Source organism: Urocampus carinirostris, chromosome 20 (genome assembly GCF_059441175.1).
Source record: "Urocampus carinirostris isolate Australia breed hairy pipefish chromosome 20, RoL_Ucar_1.0, whole genome shotgun sequence".
Classification (NCBI taxonomy): Eukaryota; Metazoa; Chordata; class Actinopteri; order Syngnathiformes; family Syngnathidae; genus Urocampus; species Urocampus carinirostris.
The window spans coordinates 1,607,759-1,629,243 of record NC_142368.1 but is presented as its reverse complement, the minus strand read 5'-3'; the positions used below and the strand labels follow the sequence as shown (position 1 = coordinate 1,629,243).

The following is a 21,485-nucleotide window of genomic DNA, read 5'->3' as shown; positions in this document are numbered from 1 at the left end:
AAGTTGCGAGACCTTGTAATTCAATATTGATCCATATATAAGGCGCACCGGATTATAAGGCGCATAGTCAGCTTTTTTTTTTAAAAATCAGATTTTATGTGCGCCTTATAGTGCGGAAAATACGGTATTCCGTTACTCCCCAAACCTGCACAAAATTGAGTCATTTTATTCCTATTTAGTTTCTTTTGTCTTTTATTAGCATATTTGCTATTGCAGTCATCCAAAAGTAATTGAAAGTAATCCAGTTCAAGTAACCCAACCCAACCCTCCAAATAAATGATATATAATCCCCGCATACATAAACACAGACTACATACATGCATATTTACTCAAACAATCATATATGGATACCTATACTGGTATATATTGTTGGAATTTAACTATCAAAATGTACCGTTTAACCAAATTGTTCGAATGACCGGCTCTCTCTAATGAGTTGAGCCGAAAAAGCCGGTTCTTGAAAAAGAGACAGACTTCCTTTCACTACACAACTACCACGGAATGATGCATGATGGGAAATCCCCAGGCGGCAGACGCACGCGCACAGTAGCATCAAACCGCTCGCTTCGTTTGCAATTTAAAAAAAAGGATACCGAGATAGAGGCTACCGCGGCGAACTTGTTGACTTGATTGGTTTGCTGTTTGGTGATAGTCAATGTATACCGGGTGGTACCCATGATTGAGAAATTTGCCTTTTTCCGTACCGATTTTCTTGTACGTCGTACACGTCTTAAAATGTGTCATAAACAGGGTTGGGTAGAGTTACTTTAACTGGATTACTTTCAATTACTTTTGGATTACTCCAATACCAAAGATGCTAGTAAAAGACAAAAGAAACTAAATATGAATAAAATGATGACTCACAACACGCGGTAAGCTTTCTCTCCTGGCTTTGATTTCTTTGATCTCCGGCAAAACATCAAATGCCACAGAAACAAAATGAAAATAAATCCAAACATAATTTTTGCCGTTCCATGTATTCCGTTACTCCCCAAGCCTGCACAAAATGGAGTCATTTGATTCCTATTTAGTTTCTTTTGTCTTTTATTAGCATATTTGGTATTGGAGTAATCCAAAAGTAATTGAAAGTAATCCAGTTCAAGTAACCCTACCCAACCCATTAACGTACTTTGTACGGCACAGGTACGTAATCGTCTACGGAACCTTGCCCCTTCCAAGATGGCCGCCACGTTGACACGAACGCCTCAATAGTCGCCGACAGAGGTCACTGTTGCTCTCTGAGTCACCGTAAAGTGAAGAAGACGCGGGCGCCCGTATATGAGCCGCTGCAGTTGCCGGGAACGGAAAATCAAGAAGGCGCTGCACGCTCCATTAATAAAAATCCAATTTATCGAGCGCTTTTATTCACATTTGCAGCGGTGCCAAACTGCAACCAGAACCGTTTTTTGTTTCAGTGTGAGTTGCAGCAGAACACGCCGTGTTTCGGTGCTCATTTTGGCACAATACGAGCGACATTTTGATATCTTTTTACCGGCGACCATGGCGGAATTTTGTCTACTGGACAGCGACGTGATCGGCTTCGATTTGGACCACACGCTATGTCGGTACCATTTGAAGGAGACCTCCAAGGTGAGTCCGAATGCTCCTAGGAGGCCCCCGTCCTCGTGTTGGGGTACACGCTGTACCCCCAATATCAAAAATCAAAGCGTTAAATCCCCCCAGGCCTGCAAAATGGCACGCGGAAGGTGATCAGACATGACAAATCGAGTCACGATTAAATTAACATTGATTTCAAATTGCAGGTGTTTGGCTTCTCTTGTGAAAAAAACTGACGGGTAAACAGCGCCATCTCGTGTTTTTTTGTGAAGCAGGCCGCATTGATCCACGACTGATTTGCCTTAAAACGAATTGGCATTTACCGAAAATTCCGGACTATAAGCCGCTACTTATTTCCCTAACTTTCCACCCTGCGGCTTATTCAGTGATACGGCCCATTGATGTCATTTTTCTAACGGCCGCTAGCGGCGCTCGAGTGTTGCTACCATTAACTGCCCTGTCAAAGCTATATTATTATTATTAAAGCTTGTGTACCGTCTGTCTTTGTAAATATGTGTAACCATGTATAATGTGTATTTGCAACTGTATATTTTTGTAATGTATATATTTGTATTTATTTTAGACACTTATTCTGATATGTTTTGCACGGGCGAACAAAAAAGGAGGGGCGGAACAAACGCGGGGTGCCGGGTTTAAGTGGGGACCGCTAAAGGTGATGGACAGACAAGGAAAGAAGAGGGGGTAAAAAGTTAAAATGCGTCATAAACAGGAGTTGCGTAAATAAATGTGTTCATCTGATATATTTTACGGGACCGGACTCTGCAGGTCTGCATCAAACCTTAAGTACCGGTATCATTTTCCGTTCATTTTGCCGGCTGTGATTTTTGGACTGTGGACTTTAACGAAGGACATTTAGTTTCAATCGCGGGACTTGAAGTCGGGTTTGGGTTCATTTTGTGTTTGTGTTACATTTTTTTAAATGTGGGCGCATGCGGCTTATATACAGGTGCGGCTTGTGTATGTACCAAATCGGTTTTTCTCTGAAAATGTGGTGGGTGCGGCTTATAATCAGGTGCGCTCGAGATTAGACTTAATACTCCAGGGGAAACAATTTTAGAGTGACTGGCGGGTTTAAAAACGTTTATTTTCATTTGTTTTAAATTGTTATAATATGTTAAATTAAATCACGATAACATTTTAAATAAAATTAATATTCTAAAACCTTTTTCATTTTAATCGCCCGTTTTTATCAATCGAATGTTGTTTTTATTTTTTATTGAATATTTCGTTTTGATGAGTAGACGTTCCTTTTTTTTAAAAAAAGAAATTGAATTTTGGCACTCTTGGGCCTCCGTCATCACATACTCTTGTCAGACTCTGCCGCGGTGCTAGGATTCAAATGGACTGAACCATTTCAAAGCAGTGGAGTATTTCTGACGTTGTGTACTTCAAATTTGTTTCCTTTTTTAATACTTTAGCTAGCATGCTTTATTCTATTCAAACTTTAAAAAAAAATGGGGATGCTTGGGTTGAATTTGGGCTGGTTATGAAATTATAAAAAAGAAAAATAAGATAAATCATTTTTAAGAATAAATAGGCAATCGAAAGTACAAAGTAGTGCTTAGAGACTGGTATTTAGGTGGGGTGTATTGTTCGAGGCGTCCTTAAATTTAAAAAAAAAAATCTTCTCTATTTACAATGTGTTAACAATGCATAGTTGAGTTCAAAGAGCCTTTTTTTCCCCTACATTTTCAATTCATCTGCGATACCAAGGGTGTCAAAGTCATTTGAACTCGGGGGCCGCACGATAGAACAAACATTCTGTCGGGGGCCAGTCTAGTAGATTAAAGAGAAAGAAAAAGAGCGATAAAGAAATGAGGGAAAGAGGGAGTGAAAAGGAGAGAGGGGGGGACGAAGAAAGAAAAAGAGAGAGAGAGAGAGCGTAAGAAACAAAAGATAAAAAGTCGTGAGAGAGGGGGAAAATAAAGGGAGAGGAAGAAAGAAATCCCAAGAGAAATAGAAAAACAGAAGGAGAGAAAAGAGCGCAAAGGGTAGGAAGAGAGAAAGAGAAAAGGAAAAAAGGAAGTAAGAGCAAAAGAGGTTAAAAGACACAGAAAGAGAAAGACAAAGAGCAACAAAGGAAGAGAAAAAGAGACACAGAAAGTGAAAGAGACAGAGACAGAGTGGGAGAAAAGGGGTGAAAAAGAGAAAAAAGAAAGAAAGAAAGAAGGAAAGAAAGAAAGACATAGAGAAAGAAGGAAAGAAAGAAAGACAGAAACAAAGAAAGATAGAAAGACAGAAACAAAAAACAAAAAGAAAGCAAGAAGGAAAGAAAGAACGACAGAAACAAAGAAGGCAGAAAGACAGAAACAAAAAAGAAAAAAGAGAGAGGGAGAGAGAGAGAAATAAATACAAGTACAGTGTCTTTGTTCAAGGCACCTGGCTTTGGCAACATCAAGTTGACATATTTCAACCTGCAGCTTGTTTTCCTCTTGCGCTTCTCTGAGTGTTGTCTCGCGGGCCTGATCTGGCCCGCGGGCCGCCTGTTTGACACCTGTGTTCTATTAGGTATGTGTTAACAATGCACAACTGAGTTCAAGGAGCCTTTTTATATATTTTCACAGCAATATATGATTTTTCTTAGTATTCAAATCAGTTTTTTTGCACCACTAGGAGGCACTAAATATGACACACTGTCCCTTTATGAGTAGATGAACAATTGCATCCATTGATAATTATTCAATGTTTTATTAATAGGAAACGGTGTGTTTTTAGCGCCCCCAAGTGTTAGAAAAAAACCTTTTATCCATTAAAAAAAACGATTTATTTCGACGATAAGCAAAAATACATAAATGATCATATAAGCGTGCATTTTAGAAATACCTCGAAGTAAAAAAAAAAGTGTTTTTATTTGGCATAACGTAAGGCTCACCTAGGGGGCGCTGACATGATTGTCGGCCATCTTGTTTCTACGGGTACCCCAATATGCCAAAAACCTTTGAAAGTCGAAAAATGAGTAGTAAATTGGTGCACTTATAGTCTCTGTAGTATTGTTTTCGGTTACACGACACAATAGTGACATCTAGTGGTTAAATATTACGCACTGTCCCTTTAAGGAATGAAACAAAAAAAAACGTGCTGTCCAATAAGTTGAATGCAATCGAGTCGAATCAACAGAAAAACGAAACTTTCAAATGCGATATAATTGTGCTGAGCATCTCGTCCAGGGGTGTCAAACTCATTTGAACTCGGGGGCCACACGGTAGAACAAACATTCTGCCAGGGGCCAGACTAGTAGATTCAAGAGAAAGAAAAAGAGAGATAAAAAAAAGAAAGATGGAGGGAAAAGGGGAGAGGGCGGGACAAAGAAAGAAAAAGAGAGAGAGGGAGAGAGAGAGGGAGAAACAAAAGATAAAAAGTCGTGAGAGAGGGGGAAAAGAAAGGGAGAGGAAGAGAGAAATCCAAAGAGAAATGGAAAGACAGAAGGAGAGAAAAGAGAAAAAGCGCAAAGGGTAGGAAAAAGGAAAGAGAAAGGAAAAAAGGAAGTTGGAGCAAAAGAGGTTAAAAGACACAGAGAGTGAAAGAGACAGTCACAGAGTGGGAGAAAAGGGGTGGAAAAGAGAGAGAGAGAGTGTGGGAGAAAAGGATGGAAAAGAGAGAGAGAGTGGGAGAAAAAGGGTGGAAAAAAGACACAGAGAGTGAAAGAGACAGAGTGAGAGAAAAGGGGTAGAAAAGAGAGGGGGAGAGAGAGAGAGAGAGAGAGAAAGACAGTGGGAGAAAAAGGGTGGAAAAGAGAGAGTGAGAGAGAGAGAGTGAATGAGAGAGGGACAGAGTGAGAGAAAAGGGGTAGAAAAGAGAGGGGGAGAGAGAGTGTGGGGGAAAAGAGAGAGAGAGTGGGAGAAAAAGGGTGGAAAAGAGACACAGAGAGTGAAAGAGACAGAGTGAGAGAAAAGGGGTGGAAAAGAGAGGGAGAGAGAGAGAGAGAAAGACAGAGTGGGAGAAAAAGGGTGGAAAAGAGAGAGAGAGAGAGAGAGAGTGAGTGAATGAGAGAGGGACGGAGTGAGAGAAAAGGGTGGAAAAGAGAGAGTGGGAGAAAAGGATGAAAGAGAGAGAGAGTGGGAGAAAAGGATGAAAAAGAGAGAGAGAGTGGGAGAAAAAGGGTGGAATAGAGACAGAGAGTGAAAGAGACAGAGTGAGAGAAAAGGGGTGGAAAAGAGAGGGAGAGAGAGAGAAAGACAGAGTGGGAGAAAAAGGGTGGAAAAGAGAGAGCGAATGAGAGAGGGACGGAGTGAGAGAAAAGGGTGGAAAAGAGAAAGAGAGACAGAGTGGTAGAAAAAGGGTGGAAAAGAGAAAGAGAGAGAGTGGGAGAAAAAGGGTGGAAAAGAGAGAGTGAGAGAGAGAGAGAGAGAGTAAATGAGAGAGGGACGGAGTGAGAGAAAAGTGTGGAAAAGAGAAAAAGCGCAAAGGGTAGGAAAAAGGTAAGAGAAAAAAGAGAAAGGAAAAAAGGAAGTTAGAGCAAAAGAGGTTAAAAGACACAGAGAGTGAAAGAGACAGTCACAGAGTGGGAGAAAAGGGGTGGAAAAGAGAGAGAGAGTGGGAGAAAAGGATGGAAAAGAGACACAGAGTGAAAGAGACAGAGTGAGAGAAAAGGGGTGGAAAAGAGAGGAAGAGAGAGAGAGAAAGAAAGAAATAGAAGTACAGTGTCTTTGTTCGAAGCACCTGGCTTCGGCAACATCAAGTTGACCTATTTCAACCTGCAGCTTGTTTTTCTCTTGCGCTTCTCTGAGTAATGTCTCTCGGGCCGGATTCAATCCCTTCGCGGGCCTGATCCGGCCCGCGGGCCGCCTGCTTGACACCTGTGATCTAGTCTGTCCCTCATCGCTCCAGTTCTCATTTCCTTTTTTTGTTTCCGTCCGTTTTTGGTTTTCCCAGCTGATCTACGAGAGTTTCGCCAGCTACCTGGTGGAGCACAGAGGCTACGATAAGGAACTGCTGGACCTAACGCCCGCCACTTGGGATTTTTGGTAAGTCCCGTGCCGAAAAGCGCCACAGTCAAAAAAAAAACAAGCGGAGACGCTCAAAAACCAGGAAGAGCGCCACCTGGCGTAAAGTTCTTCCGTGCCGTCCAGTTTTAAGGGGCTGGTGGTGGACCTGGAGGACGGGAACCTGCTGAAGCTGGCCGAAGATGGAACCGTCTTGAGGTAGTCTTCTGCTCCGGCACCCCCGTGACCCTACTGAGGATAAGCAGTGGAGATAATGGATTTAGTATAGGGTTAACAAATAAAAGTACTGTACTTTAAAATAGTTGATTAAAAAAAAATATATATATATTTTTATCATGACAAACTATCATTTTAAGAATAATCTCCGTCTATTAAATTGCACAACACTATGGATTAAGGCAAGGGTGTCAAACTCATTCGAGCCGTGGGCCAGACTATTAGATTAGGGAGAAAGAGAGAAGGAAAGAGAGAGAGAGTGCAAAAAAAGAGAGTGAGGGAAAGAGAAAAAGATAAAAAGAGAGGAACAAGTAAGACAGAGAAAAAAAGGAGAAAGACAGAAATGAAAAAGGAGAGAGAGAGAAAAGAAAGAGAGAGGGTGAAAGGAAGTGAGAAAGTTAAAAAGAAAGGGAACAAGTAAGACGGATAAAAAAAGCAATGGAAAAAGGGGAGCAAGACAGAAATGAAAATGGTGAGAGATAAAAGAAAGAGAGAGGGTGAAAGGAAGTGAGAAATATAAAAAGAAGGGGAACAAGTAAGACGGATAAAAAAAAGCAATGGAAAAAGGAGAAAGACAGAAATGAAAAAGGAGAGAGAGAAAAAGAGAGGGTGGAAAAGAAAATGAAAGGAAGTGAGAAAGATGAAAAGAGCGGGAACAAGTAAGGCAGAGATAAAAAAGCGATCGAAAAAAAGGGAGAAAGACAGAAATGAAAAAGGAGAGCGAGAAAACAGGGTGAAAGAAAGGTAGAAAGATAAAAAGAAGGGGAACAAGTAAGACAGAGAAAAAAAGCAATGGAAAAAAGGGAGAAAGACAAATGAAAAAGGAGAGAGAAAAAAGAAAGAGAGGGTGGAAAAGAAAGTGAAAGGAAGTGAGATAGATGAAAAGAGCGGGAACAAGTAAGGCAGAGAAAAAAAGGCGATAGAAAAAAGGGAGAAAGACAGAAATGAAAAATGAGAGCGAGAAAACAGAGGGTGAAAGGAAGTGAGAAAGATAAAAAGAAGGGGAACAAGTAAGACGGAGAAAAAAAGCAATGGATAAAGGTAGAAAGACAGAAATGAAAAAGGAGAGAAAAGAAAGAGGGGTGGAAAAGAAAGTGAAAGGAAGTGAGAAAGATAAAAAGAGCGGGAACAAGTAAGACAGAGAAAAAAAAGTGTTAGAAAACAGGGAGAAAGACAGAAATGAAAAAAGAGAGATAGAAAAGAGGGAGAGAGGGTGAAAAGAGAGCAAAAGGAGAGAGAAAGATAAGAAGAGAGGGAACAAGTAAGGCAGAGAAAAAAGCGATAGAGCAAAGGGAGAAAGACAGAAATGAAAAAAGAGAGAGCGAAAAGAGAGAAAGGGTGGAAAAGAAAGTGAAAGGAAGTGAGAAAGATAAAAAGAGCGGGAACAAGTAAGGCAGAGAAAAAAAAGTGTTAGAAAACAGGGAGAAAGACAGAAATGAAAAAAGAGAGATAGAAAAGAGGGAGAGAGGGTGAAAAAGAGAGCAAAAGGAGAGAGAAAGATAAGAGAGGGAACAAGTAAGGCAGAGAAAAAAGCGATAGAGCAAAGGGAGAAAGACAGAAATGAAAAAGGAGAGGGAGAAAGGAAAGAGGGGGCGTGGAAAAGAAAGTGAAAGGAAGTGAGAATGATAAAATGAGAGGGAACAAGTAAGGCAGAGAAAAAAAAGCGTTAGAATAAAGGGAGAAAGACAGAAATGAAAAAGAGATAGAAAAGAAGGAGACGGTGAAAACAAGAGCAAAAGGGAGAGAGAAAGATAAGAAGAGAGGGAACAAGTAAGGCGGAGAAAAAAGTGATAGAAAAAAGGGAGAAAGACAGAAATTAAAAAGGAGGGATACAAAATAAAGACAGAGGGTGAAAAAGAGAGCAAAAGGAAGAGAGAACGATAAAAAGAGAGGGGACAAGTAAGGCGGAGAATAAAAGCGATAGAGAAAAGAGAGAAAGACTGAAATGAAAAAAGGTAGAAAATGGAGTGAGAGAAAAGAGAGGGTGAAAAAGAGCAAAAGGAAGAGAGAAATATAAGAAGAAAGACCGAGAAATGGTAAAAGGGAGGAAAAGGAGCGAAAGAAAAGAAAGTGACAGACATAGAGAAAAAGAATAAAAGAAATAGAAAGTGAGGAAAAAAACGAGGTACCTGGCTCTGGCGGCATTAAGTGGACATATCTAAAAGTGCACCTTCTTTTTCTCCTGTACTCCTCTAGGCAATGTCTCGTGAGTCATATTCAATCCCTTGGTGGGCCCTAATCCGGTGTTTGACACCGGTGAATTAAGGAACCGATCCACTTAACTTGACATGCTACTTTGTCGCCATCGTGTGGACGTTATAGAAAACTGCAGGATTATCCTCTGGTTCTTCCCTGCAGAAATCATCTCTATTTTAGTATCAAAAGCACCAGGGAGCTCCAAAAACCCGCATGTGGCTTCAGAGCAAGTTTAGCAGGTGGAGAGGTCCAATTTTGTTGGCGATGGAAAGCGTCTTTCTCTGTCTAGTTCACAGGTGTCAAACAGGCGGCCCGCGGGCCAGATGAGGCCCGCTAAGGGATTGAATCTGGCCCGTGAGACGACAACCAGAGAAGCGCAAGAGAAAAACAAGCTAAAGGTTGAAATAGGTCAACTTGATGTTGCCAAAGCCAGGTGCCTCCAACAAAGACACTGTACTCTCTCTGTCTCTCTCTCTCTCTCTCACCCCTTTTCTCCCTCTTCTCCCTCTCTGTCTCTTTCACTCTCCCTGTCTCTCTTTTTCTCTTTCTTTCTTCCTCTTTGTCTCTTTCTCTCTCTGTGTCTTTTTACCTTCTTTTGCTCTCTTCCTTTTTTCCCCATTCTCTCCCTTTTCTCTCTCTCTCTCTTACTTCCTCCTACTCTCTTTCTCCCCTTCCCTCTTTCTCTCCTTCTCTTTTATCTCCTTCTCTATGTTTCTCTCTTTCTCTTTGGATTTCTTTCTTTCTCTCACTTCCTTCCCTCCTTACTCACTAGTTCTATTTTTTTATCTATTTTGTTTCTCATATTGTCTCTCTCTCTCTTTCTTTTCCACTCCTTTTCTCCCACTCTCTGTCTCTGTCTCTTTCACTCTCTGTGTCTCTCTTTTTCTCTTCCTTTGTTGCTCTTTGTCTCTTTCTCTCTCTGTGTCTTTTTAACTTCTTTTGCTCTAACTTTCTTGTTTCCTTTTCTCTTTTCTCTTTCTCTCTTCCTACCCTTTGCGCTTTCTTTTCCCTTTTCTCTCCTTCTGTCTTTCTATTTCTCTTTGGATTTCTTCCTTCCTCTTCCTTTCTTTTCCCCCTCTCTCACGACTTTTTATCTTTTGTTTCTCACGCTTTCTCCCTTTCTCTCTTTTTCTTTCTTTGTCCCGCCCTCTCTCCTTTTCCCTCCCTCTTTCTCTTATTTCTTTATCCCTCTTTTTTTCTCTTTAATCAACTAGTCCAGCCCCCGACAGAATGTTTGTTCTGTGGTGTGGCCCCCGAGTTCAAATGAGTTTGACACCCCTGGTCTAGTTGAGCACGATGGAAAATCCGCAAAGTAGCAAGACGGCGACGAATCAACCGCGATCTAGCGAGGGATTCCCGTACCCCGAATTTCCATTTCAGGAAAATCAGACGGGAGACAAATCCTATTCCAGGACGATGACATCTTTTCGTTGGCCAGATGTTTTCCTACGACTGGACTTTTTTTTTTTTTACCGTCAGCGTTTCCAAATCTTTTTGGAGACGAAGAACTTTTCCATTTTACTTCATCTCGATGTTCACCGTCCATCGAAAATGTCGAAAAAACAAAAAAACTTTTCGGCACCAGTTTGGTGTTTTTCTGAAGATAGTCAATTGTAATGTTCGCTAACTGGCAGTATAAAGTTTTGTTTCTTTTTTTGTGGCCACTGGAACGTGTTGATATAGAGTACCGTATTTTCCGCACTATAGGGCGCACCCTCAAAAAATAGTTTTTGGTCCTATATTTGACATACATAAGGCGCACCGGATTATAAGGCGCTACAATGGGAACGTCGACAAAACAGTCGGATGGTTCAGTCCAACTTATGACCCCCTTAACATTCCCAAAGCTTGCAAAGAAGCAAATACGTGTCGTACGATGTCACTCAAATGCATCGTTCCATCATTCGTAACGTTAAAGTCTTGGGATTCAAGAAATGCCAACCATTCCTTAGTTTCTATTGTCTTTTTCGCTCGCAACTTTACTGTGCATATGACACTAAACACTTGGAATTGAGTTGAATTTAAAAATAGACACTCCATTCCATCCATTTATCTGCACCGCTTATCACAGAAACATCGAGTTCAGTCTGAAACAGGATACAGGGAAAATATATAGCCAGAGTAGCTCACCGAAGTCGTTGTGTTCATAATAATGTGCAGCCCATGTCCTCTTATATCCGTGAGGGTAGTAAATCCAGGAGAATACAATATTTACAAATACAGAATAGAAAAAAATGCCTTCTGCATGCCGTCAGCCACGTGCTATACGCATTCATCTTTTTCGGCCAATTGCAGGCTTTGTTTTGCCGCTTCAGCCAATGCCAGCCTGTAAATGATGAAAAGGATCCGCCTCTTGACCTCCGAATAACTTTAGCCAATAGTGATCCATTCAAATGATGATTGACACATTGGTTAGCCAATGAAACGCCGGTAAATAAATCCCAGCATACACCGCGGACTACTCTGCATTCGGGGGAAAATCGAGTCGGCGGCGGCAAGTTAGTTGCAAGACTTTGCGACTTAATATTGATCCATATATAAGGCGCACTGTATTATAAGGCGCATGGTCAGCTTTTGAAAAAAATAAAGGCTTTTAGGTGCGCCTTATAGTGCGGAAAATACGGTATTTAAATAGTGCCACATAAAATAAACACTGTCATAAAAATAGGGTTATGTGCAAATGTGGGGGTGGGGTTTCATGTGGGCTTTTACTCCCCCAAGTGGGGTTAAAGAGCCTCATGGCATGAGGAAGAAATGATCTCCTCAGTCTGTCCGTGGAACAAGACTGTGACAGCGGTTTGTCGCTGAAGCTGCTCTTCTGTTTGGAGATGAGTTACAATAAATACAATAACTTTGCTGTACTCTGGAATATTAGTATATTTTAACATTTTTTTTTATAAGAGAAAATCTAGAAACATAACAAAAATAATACTTAAAAGGAGCGAAAATGATCCTTTTTTGTCGTAATCTGTGAGAATAAGATTCACTTGGTTTTATTTATTTTCACGGAGATATTTTTACTTTTACCATTATTTCCCTGTACTACCTCGAGACTAGTTAATGAGTAAATAAAATGGAAAAAAAAATTGTAATCTGTTACTGATGTAGAATAATATTTCAGTTCCCAGGCTAAGAATTTGGGAAAAAAAAGCAAATATAGCGAACAGTGCAATGATAAAATTGGTCAATCTCCCTAGACGAGGCCTCCAGGACACTAGGGGGCACTGCACACTGCTTGAAAAACCCTGCACAAGATGTAAAAAATCGTGTATTTTGCAAAACAACTCTCTGGGTATGAATAATGACGCTTACTCAGTGATGTCCTTGTACTTTTTTCTTCAAATGAAACTTAAAATGAGTATCTGATATCTGTCTCTTTGACGACAGATACTACTCAAAAATGTGTATCCACGACGACCGCTTGAAAGGATTTTTAATGTCTTTTTAGGGCGACGCACGGAACAAACGACCTAAGCACGGAAGAGATCATCAAGCTTTACGGGCCCAAAAGGGAATGGAAGCATTTTAACAGCCTCAACACTTCCTTCGCCAGATCAGGTAGTTTTTTGCGTTTTTTTTTTAACTTTATTTCCTCGCTCGATTGCAAATCCTGGATCCAGCCTCTTAAAATCTTGTCGCTTTTGTTTTCTTCTTAACCCATTTATGCCAAAATTTTTAGCGTTGCATATTTGTTTTATATCACAAGGGAAAAAGTGATAACCATGGAAACAAAGCTCACATAGAAAGCGCACAAACAGCTACCCTTACTTAGTTGCATCACTTTAACCAATCAAGGTTTGGGACTATAATGATAATAAGGAAGCGCTTAGAGAAATAAAATCCCGTTTTTTTTTTTTTTTTTTTTTTTTTTTTTTGTACTGTATTTATTTGCTATAAATCCACGGCTTGCAGTGATGCTAACCATGGAAGCCAAGCTTGAGCTGGTCCAAGGTTTTAAAGTAAGGAAATTGTCTAAGGGCCTGGCAACCCTCGGAAGTGGAAGTTTTCGAATCACTATTCATTTGAAACCAGCCATTGAACCCAACCCCTTTGCATTCACCTGCTACCCCACTGGACCAGCTCAAGTCACACCACACCAAAAGTAATGTTTATTTGCATCTTGATACTCACTTGAAAGCGTTGCCCCGTATCCACCCGAATGATTGCATTTGCAATCCGCAGCCAAATATTATCTCTACGACAACTACTTCGACCTGCCCGGCGCGCTCTTGTGCGGACGAGTGGTGGACATGCTGCACAAGGTAGGTCGGAGAACATATTCTTTGACCGCCGCACCTTTTGAACCCGTTTATTATTCTGGGTCCGGCAGCGCGGTCACGACGTCACCGCCGACTTTTGGAAGGACGTGCTGGCCGCCATCGAACACAACTACAACACCTCGGCCTTTCGGGGTGAGTGGGCGGGGCTTCGAGCCGGGGATTCCCTTGCCGCTGGAAAAAACACCAAAAACGAATGAAAATCAACCAAAAAACGACTGGAAAGTAACCCAAAAAGCAAAGTACCGAAGAAACGAACCCAAATGGAACTGAAAAGCTATAGAAAAAGTACAAAAGCAAATTAAATTGTCCGAAAAATAACCCATCCGTCCATCATCTGCACCACTTATCATCAGTAGGGTCGCGGGGGTGCTGGAGCCCATTCCAGCTATCTTCGGGCAGAGGGACACACCTAGGGACAATTTGGACCAGTCAATTAACCTGACATGCATGTTTTTGGAATGTGGGAAGAAACCGGAGAGCCCGGAGGAAACCCACCCAAGCACGGGGAGAACATGCAAACTCCGCACAGGAGGTTCGATCTCATCACCTGAGAACTGTGCCGCACATGCACTAACCACTGTGCTGCCCTGAAAAGTACATATTACTCAAAATGACTGACAAGCGACCCAAAAGTGACAAAAAAGACCAAATTCAATTGTCCGAAAAATAACCCATCCATCCATCATCTGCACCACTTATCATCAGTAGGGTCGCGGGGGTGCTGGAGCCCATCCCAGCTATCTTGGGGCAGGGACACACACCTAGGGACAATTTGGACCAGCCAAATAACCTGACATGCATGTTTTTGGAATGTGGGAGGAAACCCAAGCAAGCACGGGGAGAACATGCAAACTCCACGCAATCTCATCACCTCAGAACTGTGCCGACATGCGCCAACCACTGCGCCGTTGTGCTGCCCTGAAAAGTACATATTACTCAAAAAGACTGACAAGCGACCCTAAAATGACAAAAAAGACCAAAATAAATTGTCCGAAAAACAACTAATAGTACATTTTAAAAATAGTTTGTTTTGGATGAGAGCTACAAATTATACACCTTATTTTTTTGCTTCTACCATATTTTTTTGTAAATACACAGTCTAGGTACGCGATACGCCGAAATCAGTATCACTATAATCGAGTAGAGACTGATCAGCTGACAAATATCGCCGTTCTCATTGGCTCAGCATTGAACGCAATGGGAAACGAACCTGGATCACGGTTGTGGGAGTGCGGAATCCTATCCTCCCGACGATATAGACGACATGCGGAACAAAATGAAGTTTTGATCTCGTCCGAACCGTTTTTACCCACAGTGTCACGTCGTACAATGTAGTAACGGGGCATTATGGGAAATAGTTCAACCGAAAAAAACCGCTAGCTTGTAAAATGTCCGTTTTTTTTCTCCAGAGGACGCGGGGACGTACTTCCCCAAAGTGAAACGGGACCCCGGCCGCTACCTGCAGCCCTGCTCGCCGGCGGTGAAGGCCTGGCTGGGCGCCATGAAGAAGGCGGGAAAGGTTCTCCTCCTCATCACCAGCTCGCACAGCGACTACTGCCGCCTCATCTGCGAGCACGTCCTGGGGTGGGTGCGGCTCCGGCGCGGACTCCGTTTCCCAGAATGCAACCTGTGCCCGCCGTTGCAGGAAGGACTTTGAGGAGCTCTTCGACGTGATCATCACCAACGCTCTCAAGCCCGGCTTCTTCTCCTTGAAGCCCCAGCAGAGGTCCTTCAAGAACCTCGGTGAGCGCGTTTTGTTCTCGACGAAGTGGAGGTGTTTTGAAGATCTTTGGTTTCAAAGTCATGTGACATAAATGAGTTTGATGTTACACCCACTAGACTACGGGGGTGGTAAACCAAGGCCCAGTGGCCACATACAGACTATTAGTCCTTTTATTCAGGCCCACCAAACGAAAATGTTCAATATCAAAATAGTACTAGTAATCATAATTTGTGTGTGTAAATGGCTAAGTGTGAAGCACATTGTAGAGAGCTTTAGAAGGTCTTCAGTGACTTGAAAAGCGCTATAAAAATACAGACTATTTACCATTTGTATTGACAATATGGATCTGGTGCATTAGTGTCATCTGCTGGTTATTTGCAGTAACAGCAGGTTTCTTTGTGTTTAAAGGAAAACTGTGCATGATTTGACCACTAGATGGCACTGTATTTTGTAGTTCAATTGAAAACAAGTGCTAAAAAGCACCAAAAGGAATACAAACTACAGAGACTCAATGTGAACAGATCGCACCAGTTTTCCTCTTGTTTTTTTCCAGTTTTTGTGAAGAAAAAAAGGGAATAGATTAAGTAAAAACAAAAAAAGAAAGGAAAGGGGTCAGAAATGGGGAAAAAAAGAAAAAGGAAAAAAATGATTAAAAAGAAGGGAAAAGGCAACAAAAGAAATAAAGTGAATTAGTCAAGTCATGTCCATTGAGGTTGCAAATCAGAGGTCAGAGCATTCCACAGCACCGGGACCTGAAAGGAGAATTCTCCAATGTGGATTTCTTCTTGGCTCTTGCAATCAATTATAGACCAGCGTTTTTTAAGGCCAGGAAACTAGGAGGGAAACAGAACCTTAAAATCGTGTCTGAAATAAAGAAGTGGGAAATAAGTAAGAATATTGACTGTATAATAAAGTCAATCCATCCATTAACTGCACCGCTTATCCTCAGTAGGGTCTCGGGGGTGCTGGAGCCCATCCCAGCTATCTTCGGGCAGTGGGCAGAGGACACCCTCAACTGCTTGCAGGGCACATAGGGACAGACAATTTGCTACCTAGGGACAATTTGGACCAGTTAATGAACCTGCATGTTTTTGGAATATGGGAGGAAACCCACGCAAGCACGGGGAGAACATGCAAACTCCACACAGGGGATTCGATCTCATGAGCTCAGAACTGCGCCGCAGTGCCTATTTAAAACAATATTGTTCCTATTCATTTTAACCACTAGGAGGCGCTTCATAATACGCTCCGAAAGACCCCTGACATCGAACGCGTGGTTTTTCCTAAACTCCGGATGAATTCCCGTTTTCGTTCCAGTCAACGACGTGGAGGAGAGCGAGGATATGCCGTCTTTGGACAAACCGGGCTGGTACTCGCAGGGGAACTGGAAGCATCTCCACGAACTTCTGAAGACCATGACGGGGAAACCCGAGCCCAAGGTAGACACGCCCCTACGCCCGCCGTCCAATCGGAAAGCGGCGTCGGGATTTTCCGGGGCGACCTGTCGGAACGCGCGTTTTGACCGGGGAATGCGGTCCGGCGCCCCCCGCAGGTGGTGTACTTCGGGGACAGCATGCGCTCGGACATGTTCCCCGCCAGCAGCTTCGGCAAGTGGGAGACGGTGATGATCGTGGAGGAGATGGAGGGCGAGGGCGTCCCGAAAAGCCACGCCGCCGAGTCCAACGAGGCCCGGGCCGAGCCAGAGGAGAAGAAGGGCAAGTTTGAGGTAGGGTTCCCGCCCCGCCGTTACGCTCCTCTCTCCTTTTCTGTCCGAGAATCGGGAGCCGAGCGGTGGAAAAAAGACGCTGGCGGGGGTGGATGAAAGAGAGCAAAAATAAGAGTGCAAAAGTGAGAAGAAGAGAGCACAAAGAGAGAGAAAAAGTAAGAAGAAGAGAGCAAAGAGAGGACAAAAGTGAAAATAAGAGCAAAGAGAGAGAGGGAGAGAGCGACAAAATCAGAAAGAGAGATTAAAGAGGGCAAAAGTGAGAAGAAGAGGACAAAGAGGAGAGCAAAGAAAGAGAACTAAAGTGAGAAGAAGAGAGCAAAGAGAGGACAAAAGTGAAAATAAGAGCAAAGAGAGAGAGGGAGAGAGCGACAAAATCAGAAAGAGAGATTAAAGAGAGCAAAAGTGAGAAGAAGAGGACAAAGAGGAGAGCAAAGAAAGAGAACTAAAGTGAGAAGAAGAGAGCAAAGAGAGGACAAAAGTGAAAATAAGAGCAAAGAGAGAGAGGGAGAGAGCGACAAAATCAGAAAGAGAGATTAAAGAGGGCAAAAGTGAGAAGAAGAGGACAAAGAGGAGAGCAAAGAAAGAGAACTAAAGTGAGAAGAAGAGAGCAAAGAGAGAGTAAAGTGAGAAAAAGAGGGCAAAGTGGAAAAAAAAAGGGAGCAAAGAGAGAGCAAAAGTGAGCTGAAGAGAGCACAAAAGTGAAAAGAAGAGAGCAAATAGAGAGAGCCAAAGTGAGAAGAAGAGAGAAAGACAAAGTGAGAAGAGAGCAAAGAGAGAGACAAAGTGAGAAGAAGAGAGCAAAGAGAGAGAGACAAAGTGAGAAGAAGAGAGCAAAGAGAGAGAGCCAAAGTGAGAAGAAGAGAGCAAAGAGAGAGAGCCAAAGTGAGAAGAAAAGAGCAAAGAGAGAGAGCCAAAGTGAGTAGAAAAGAGCAAAGAGAGAGAGCCAAAGTGAGAAGAAAAGAGCAAAGAGAGCGCAAAAGTGAGAAGAAAAGAGCAAAGAGAGAGCAAAAATGAGTAGAAAAGAGCAAAGAGAGAGCAAAAGTGAGAAGAGGAGAGCAAAGAAAGAGCCAAAGTGAGAAGAAAAGAGCAAAGAGAGAGCAAAAGTGAGAAGAAAAGCGCAAAGAGAGCAAAAATGAGAAGAAAAGAGCAAAGAGAGCGCAAAAGTGAGAAGAAAAGAGCAAAGTGAGAAGAAAAGCGCAAAGAGAGAGCAAAAGTGAGAAGAGGAGAGCAAAGAGATAGAGCAAAAGTGAGAAGAAAAGAGCAAAGAGAGAGAGAAAAAGAGCAGAGAGAGCCGGGAGAGAGAGAAAAAGAGAGCAGGGAGAGCAGAAGTGAGAAAAAGAGGGCAAAAAGCGAGCAAAAGTGAGAAGAGGGCAAAGAGAGAGAGAACCAGTGAGAAGAAGAGAGAGGGGAGGGGAAGTCATCTCCAGAACGACAACTGACACTCAACTTGATTTCCGCACGTGGGAGCGTCGTCGTTTTCCTGCTCTAACGGCATTTTATTGACAAAACCGATACACGGGGCGATCTATGACGACGATAGAAAATCTTTGACGTCTGCAGCAAAATGCTGTTCATGGAGTTGAGAACCTCCGGTGATTCAAAAGAAGCTCTTTATTTGCAAAAAAATTATGATAGAATTGTAAGCTGGTGTGTCGGCTCCTCCCATGGGCACCACCTAACAATGGGAAAAGATGGACAAGAATAGCCGACATTTTCGCACGAGGGCAGATTTCTTAAAGTATTGAACTAAGTGAACTCCATCGAATTAGCCGAATTAGTGTCCATCGAGTCTCCGTCAAGCCTTCCCCCTCGCTCTTCTCCGATCTCTTCCTCTGCCCACGCCTTTCTCCCAAGCTGGTGTGTCGGCTCCTCCAATGGGCACCACCTAACAATGGGAAATGATGGACATGAGTAGCCGACATTTTTGCACGAGGGCAGTTTTATTTTCTTAAAGTATTTAACTTAGTGAACTCCATCGAATTAACCGAATTAATGTCGCCTGAGTCTCCGTCAAGCCTTCTCCCTCGCTCTTCTCCGATCTCTTCCTCTGCCCACGCCTTTCTGGCGTGTCAGCTCCTCCCATGGGTGTGCCAGAGAAAAGCCCCCGCGTGGGCCATGTCTGTCCTTGTGCGTCTGGCCTTCTGCGTCCGAGTCCCGTTAACAACAGAACGAAACGAAACATTCGGAACGGCGTGACCTGAAGCTCACTCGGTGAAAATCTTCATCGCGCTCGATAAATGTCATTTGTATTCGATCGTACGAAATCCCTTCTAGTCGATTGTATAAAATCCTTCGATGTCTACTCGAGGACAGCCGGGGCCTTTTGTTTATGTGTGTTGGAAAATTCTTGGTGTCTTCTCAGCAGGAAAGCATGAAGTCCCCCTCCACCTTCTCCAAGCAATGGGGCTCCTACTTTGTGGACGTGCAGAGAAGCGGGGCAGAAAATGACGACGGCGACGAGGTCCACAAACTCACCTGGTGCTGCCATTGCATCCACAAGTATAGCGCCATGGCCATCCCCAGCGTGGAGCACATCGCCGGTAGGTCGCTCGCCACTTCTAGTCCAGGGGTGTCAAACTCCTTTGAACTCGGGGGGGGGCACACCATAGGACAAACGTTCTGTCGGGGGCCGGACCAGTAGATTCAAGAGAAAAAAAAAGAGAGATAAAGACATAAGAGAAAGAGGGAGGGAAAAGGAGAGAGGGCGGGACAAAGAAAGAAAAAGAGGGAGAGAGTGTGAGAAACAAAAAGAAAAAAAGTCGTGAGAGAGGGGGAAAAGAAAGGGAGAGGAAGAAAGAAATCCAAAGAGAAATAGAAAGACAGGAGGAGAGAAAAGAGAAAAGAAAGGGCAAAGGATAGGAAGAGAGAAATAGAAAAAAGAGAACAAGAAAAAAGGAAGTTAGAGCAAAAGAGGTTAAAGAGACACAGAGAGAAAGAGAGAAAGAGCAATAAAGGAAGAGAAAAAGAGACAGAGAGTGGGAGAAAATGGGTGGAAAAGAAAGAGAGAGGGAGAGAGAGAGAAAAAGGATGGTAAAGAGAGACAGTGCGAGAAAAAGGCTGGAAAAGAGGGAGAGAGAGAGAAAAAGGATGGTAAAGAGAGAGAGAGTGCGAGAAAAAGGCTGGAAAAGAGAGAGAGAGAGAAAAGGGTAGAAAAGAGAGAGAGAGTGGGAGAAAAGGAGTGGAAAAAAGAGAGACAGAGACAGTGGATGAAAAAGGGTGAAAGAGAGAGAGAGAGCGGAAGAAAAAGGGTAGAAAACGGAGAGGGATAGTGGGAGAAAAAGGTGGAAGAGAGAGGGAGAGAGAGAGAGTGGAGGAAAAAGGCTGGAAAACAGGGAGAGTGGGAGAAAAATGATAATAAAGAGAGAGTGGGAGAAAAAGGGTGGAAAAGAAAGAAAGAGAGACAGAGTGGAAGAAAAAGGGTGGAAAAGAGAGAGAGGGGGGGGTGGAAAAGAGAGAGAGACAGAGTAGGTGAAAAGGGGTGGAAGAGAGAGAGAGAAATACAAGTACAGTGTCTTTGTTGGAGGCACCTGGCTTTGGCAACATCAAGTTGACCTATTTCAACCTGCAGCTCGTTTTTCTCTTGCGCTGCTCTGAGTGTTGTCTCGCGGGCCGGATTCAATCCCTTAGCAGGCCTGATCTGGCCCGCGGGCCGCCTGTCTGACGCCTGTGTTCTACTAGATGCCATTTATGTTTTCTCATTGCATTGACATTTTTATTCCTAATGGAGCATGACCTATCGAGTGAGGCACGCAGTACTCTTGCCTCACTGCAGAGGGCAATAGAGACCAAAATTCTTATTTGGTTCACACGATAGAATGTGATGGTATTGGCAAGCTAACAGCTAGTCAAGCTAACCATTTGTTGTTTTCTCATCGCATTGACCTTTTCATTCCTAATGGAGCATTACCTATCGAGTGAGGCACGCAATACTCTCGCCTCACGGCAGAGGGCAGTAGTGAGATGGAGGATTCTGATTTGGTTCACACGATAGAATGTGATCGTTTTGGCAAGCTAACAGTTAGTCAAGCTAACCATTTATGTTTTCTCATTGCATTGACCTTTTTATTCCTAATGGAGCATGACCTATCTAGTGAGGCACGCAATACTCTCGCCTCAAGGCAGAGGGCAGTAGTGAGACCAAAATTTTTATTTGGTTCACACGATAGAATGTGATCGTATTGACAAGCTAACAGCTAGCCAAGCTAACCATTTATGTTATCTCATCGCATTGACCTTTTTATTCCTAATGGAGCATTACCTATCGAGTGAGGCACGCAATACTCTCGCCTCACGGCAGAGGGCAGTAGTGAGATGGAGGATTCTGATTTAGTTCACACGATAGAATGTGATGGTATTAGCAAGCTAACAGCTATTCAAGCTAACCATTCTTTGTTTTCTCCTGTCCAGATCTCCCCCTGGACTACAAGTTCCCCAGGTTCTCCCCAGACAAGCCCTGCACCAGCGGCTACTTCCCCCGGCCTCCCGATTCCCTGCTCAAGAGACGCAAAAGTCTAAGCTGAGGACCGGCGCCCCCCGGTGGTCATCCATGTCCATCCGTCCCCCGTTTATTCCTGTCGAATGTGAGGGCAACACCGAGGACCCGCCGTCAAGTCACGGGACCGGTTTTGCTATTGCGAGCCGCGTAGTCTCGTTCGCCCCGGGACCTTGACGTGGAACTCTTGTTTCGGTGACCGCGCCTCCTCTCGCTAACCGACTCATTCCAAACGTCGACCGAAATCATCGTGTTCCAAAAAAAAACAGACATTCTTCAGTCGTGTCATGAGTGTAAAAAGATAGAAATGCAAAATTTTATTTTGAATTTT

At 43.1% G+C, this 21,485-nt stretch overlaps 1 protein-coding gene across 2 annotated transcripts; it reads left to right on the top strand.

Annotated features, from left to right (window-relative positions):
- Nucleotides 1-1,117: 1,117 nt before the first annotated feature.
- nt5dc1 (5'-nucleotidase domain containing 1) lies at nucleotides 1,118-21,485 on the top strand. 2 transcript variants are annotated; one of them, XM_088325318.1, is made up of 12 exons: nucleotides 1,118-1,590; nucleotides 6,451-6,542; nucleotides 6,648-6,719; nucleotides 12,382-12,491; nucleotides 13,116-13,195; nucleotides 13,264-13,345; nucleotides 14,623-14,797; nucleotides 14,859-14,956; nucleotides 16,254-16,375; nucleotides 16,489-16,662; nucleotides 19,028-19,202; nucleotides 21,070-21,485. In XM_088325318.1, the coding sequence occupies exons 1-12, from the start codon at nucleotides 1,279-1,281 to the stop codon at nucleotides 21,180-21,182; spliced, it is 1,605 nt and encodes a 534-aa protein (XP_088181444.1). In that variant the 5' UTR covers nucleotides 1,118-1,278; the 3' UTR covers nucleotides 21,183-21,485. The 2 variants fall into 2 exon arrangements, with proteins under 2 accessions (XP_088181444.1, XP_088181443.1); XM_088325317.1 differs by having other exon boundaries at nucleotides 1,120-1,590; nucleotides 19,025-19,202.

Excerpts from the sequence above, each read along its gene's own strand:
- nt5dc1 (XM_088325317.1), top strand. The coding sequence starts at position 1,279 with ATGAGCCGCTGCAGTTGCCGGGAACGGAAAATCAAGAAGGCGCTGCAC. Across the intron at positions 12,492-13,115 it reads CACTTCCTTCGCCAGATCAG|CCAAATATTATCTCTACGAC; the intron begins GTAGTTTTTTGC and ends TGCAATCCGCAG. Across the intron at positions 16,663-19,024 it reads AGAAGAAGGGCAAGTTTGAG|CAGGAAAGCATGAAGTCCCC; the intron begins GTAGGGTTCCCG and ends GTGTCTTCTCAG.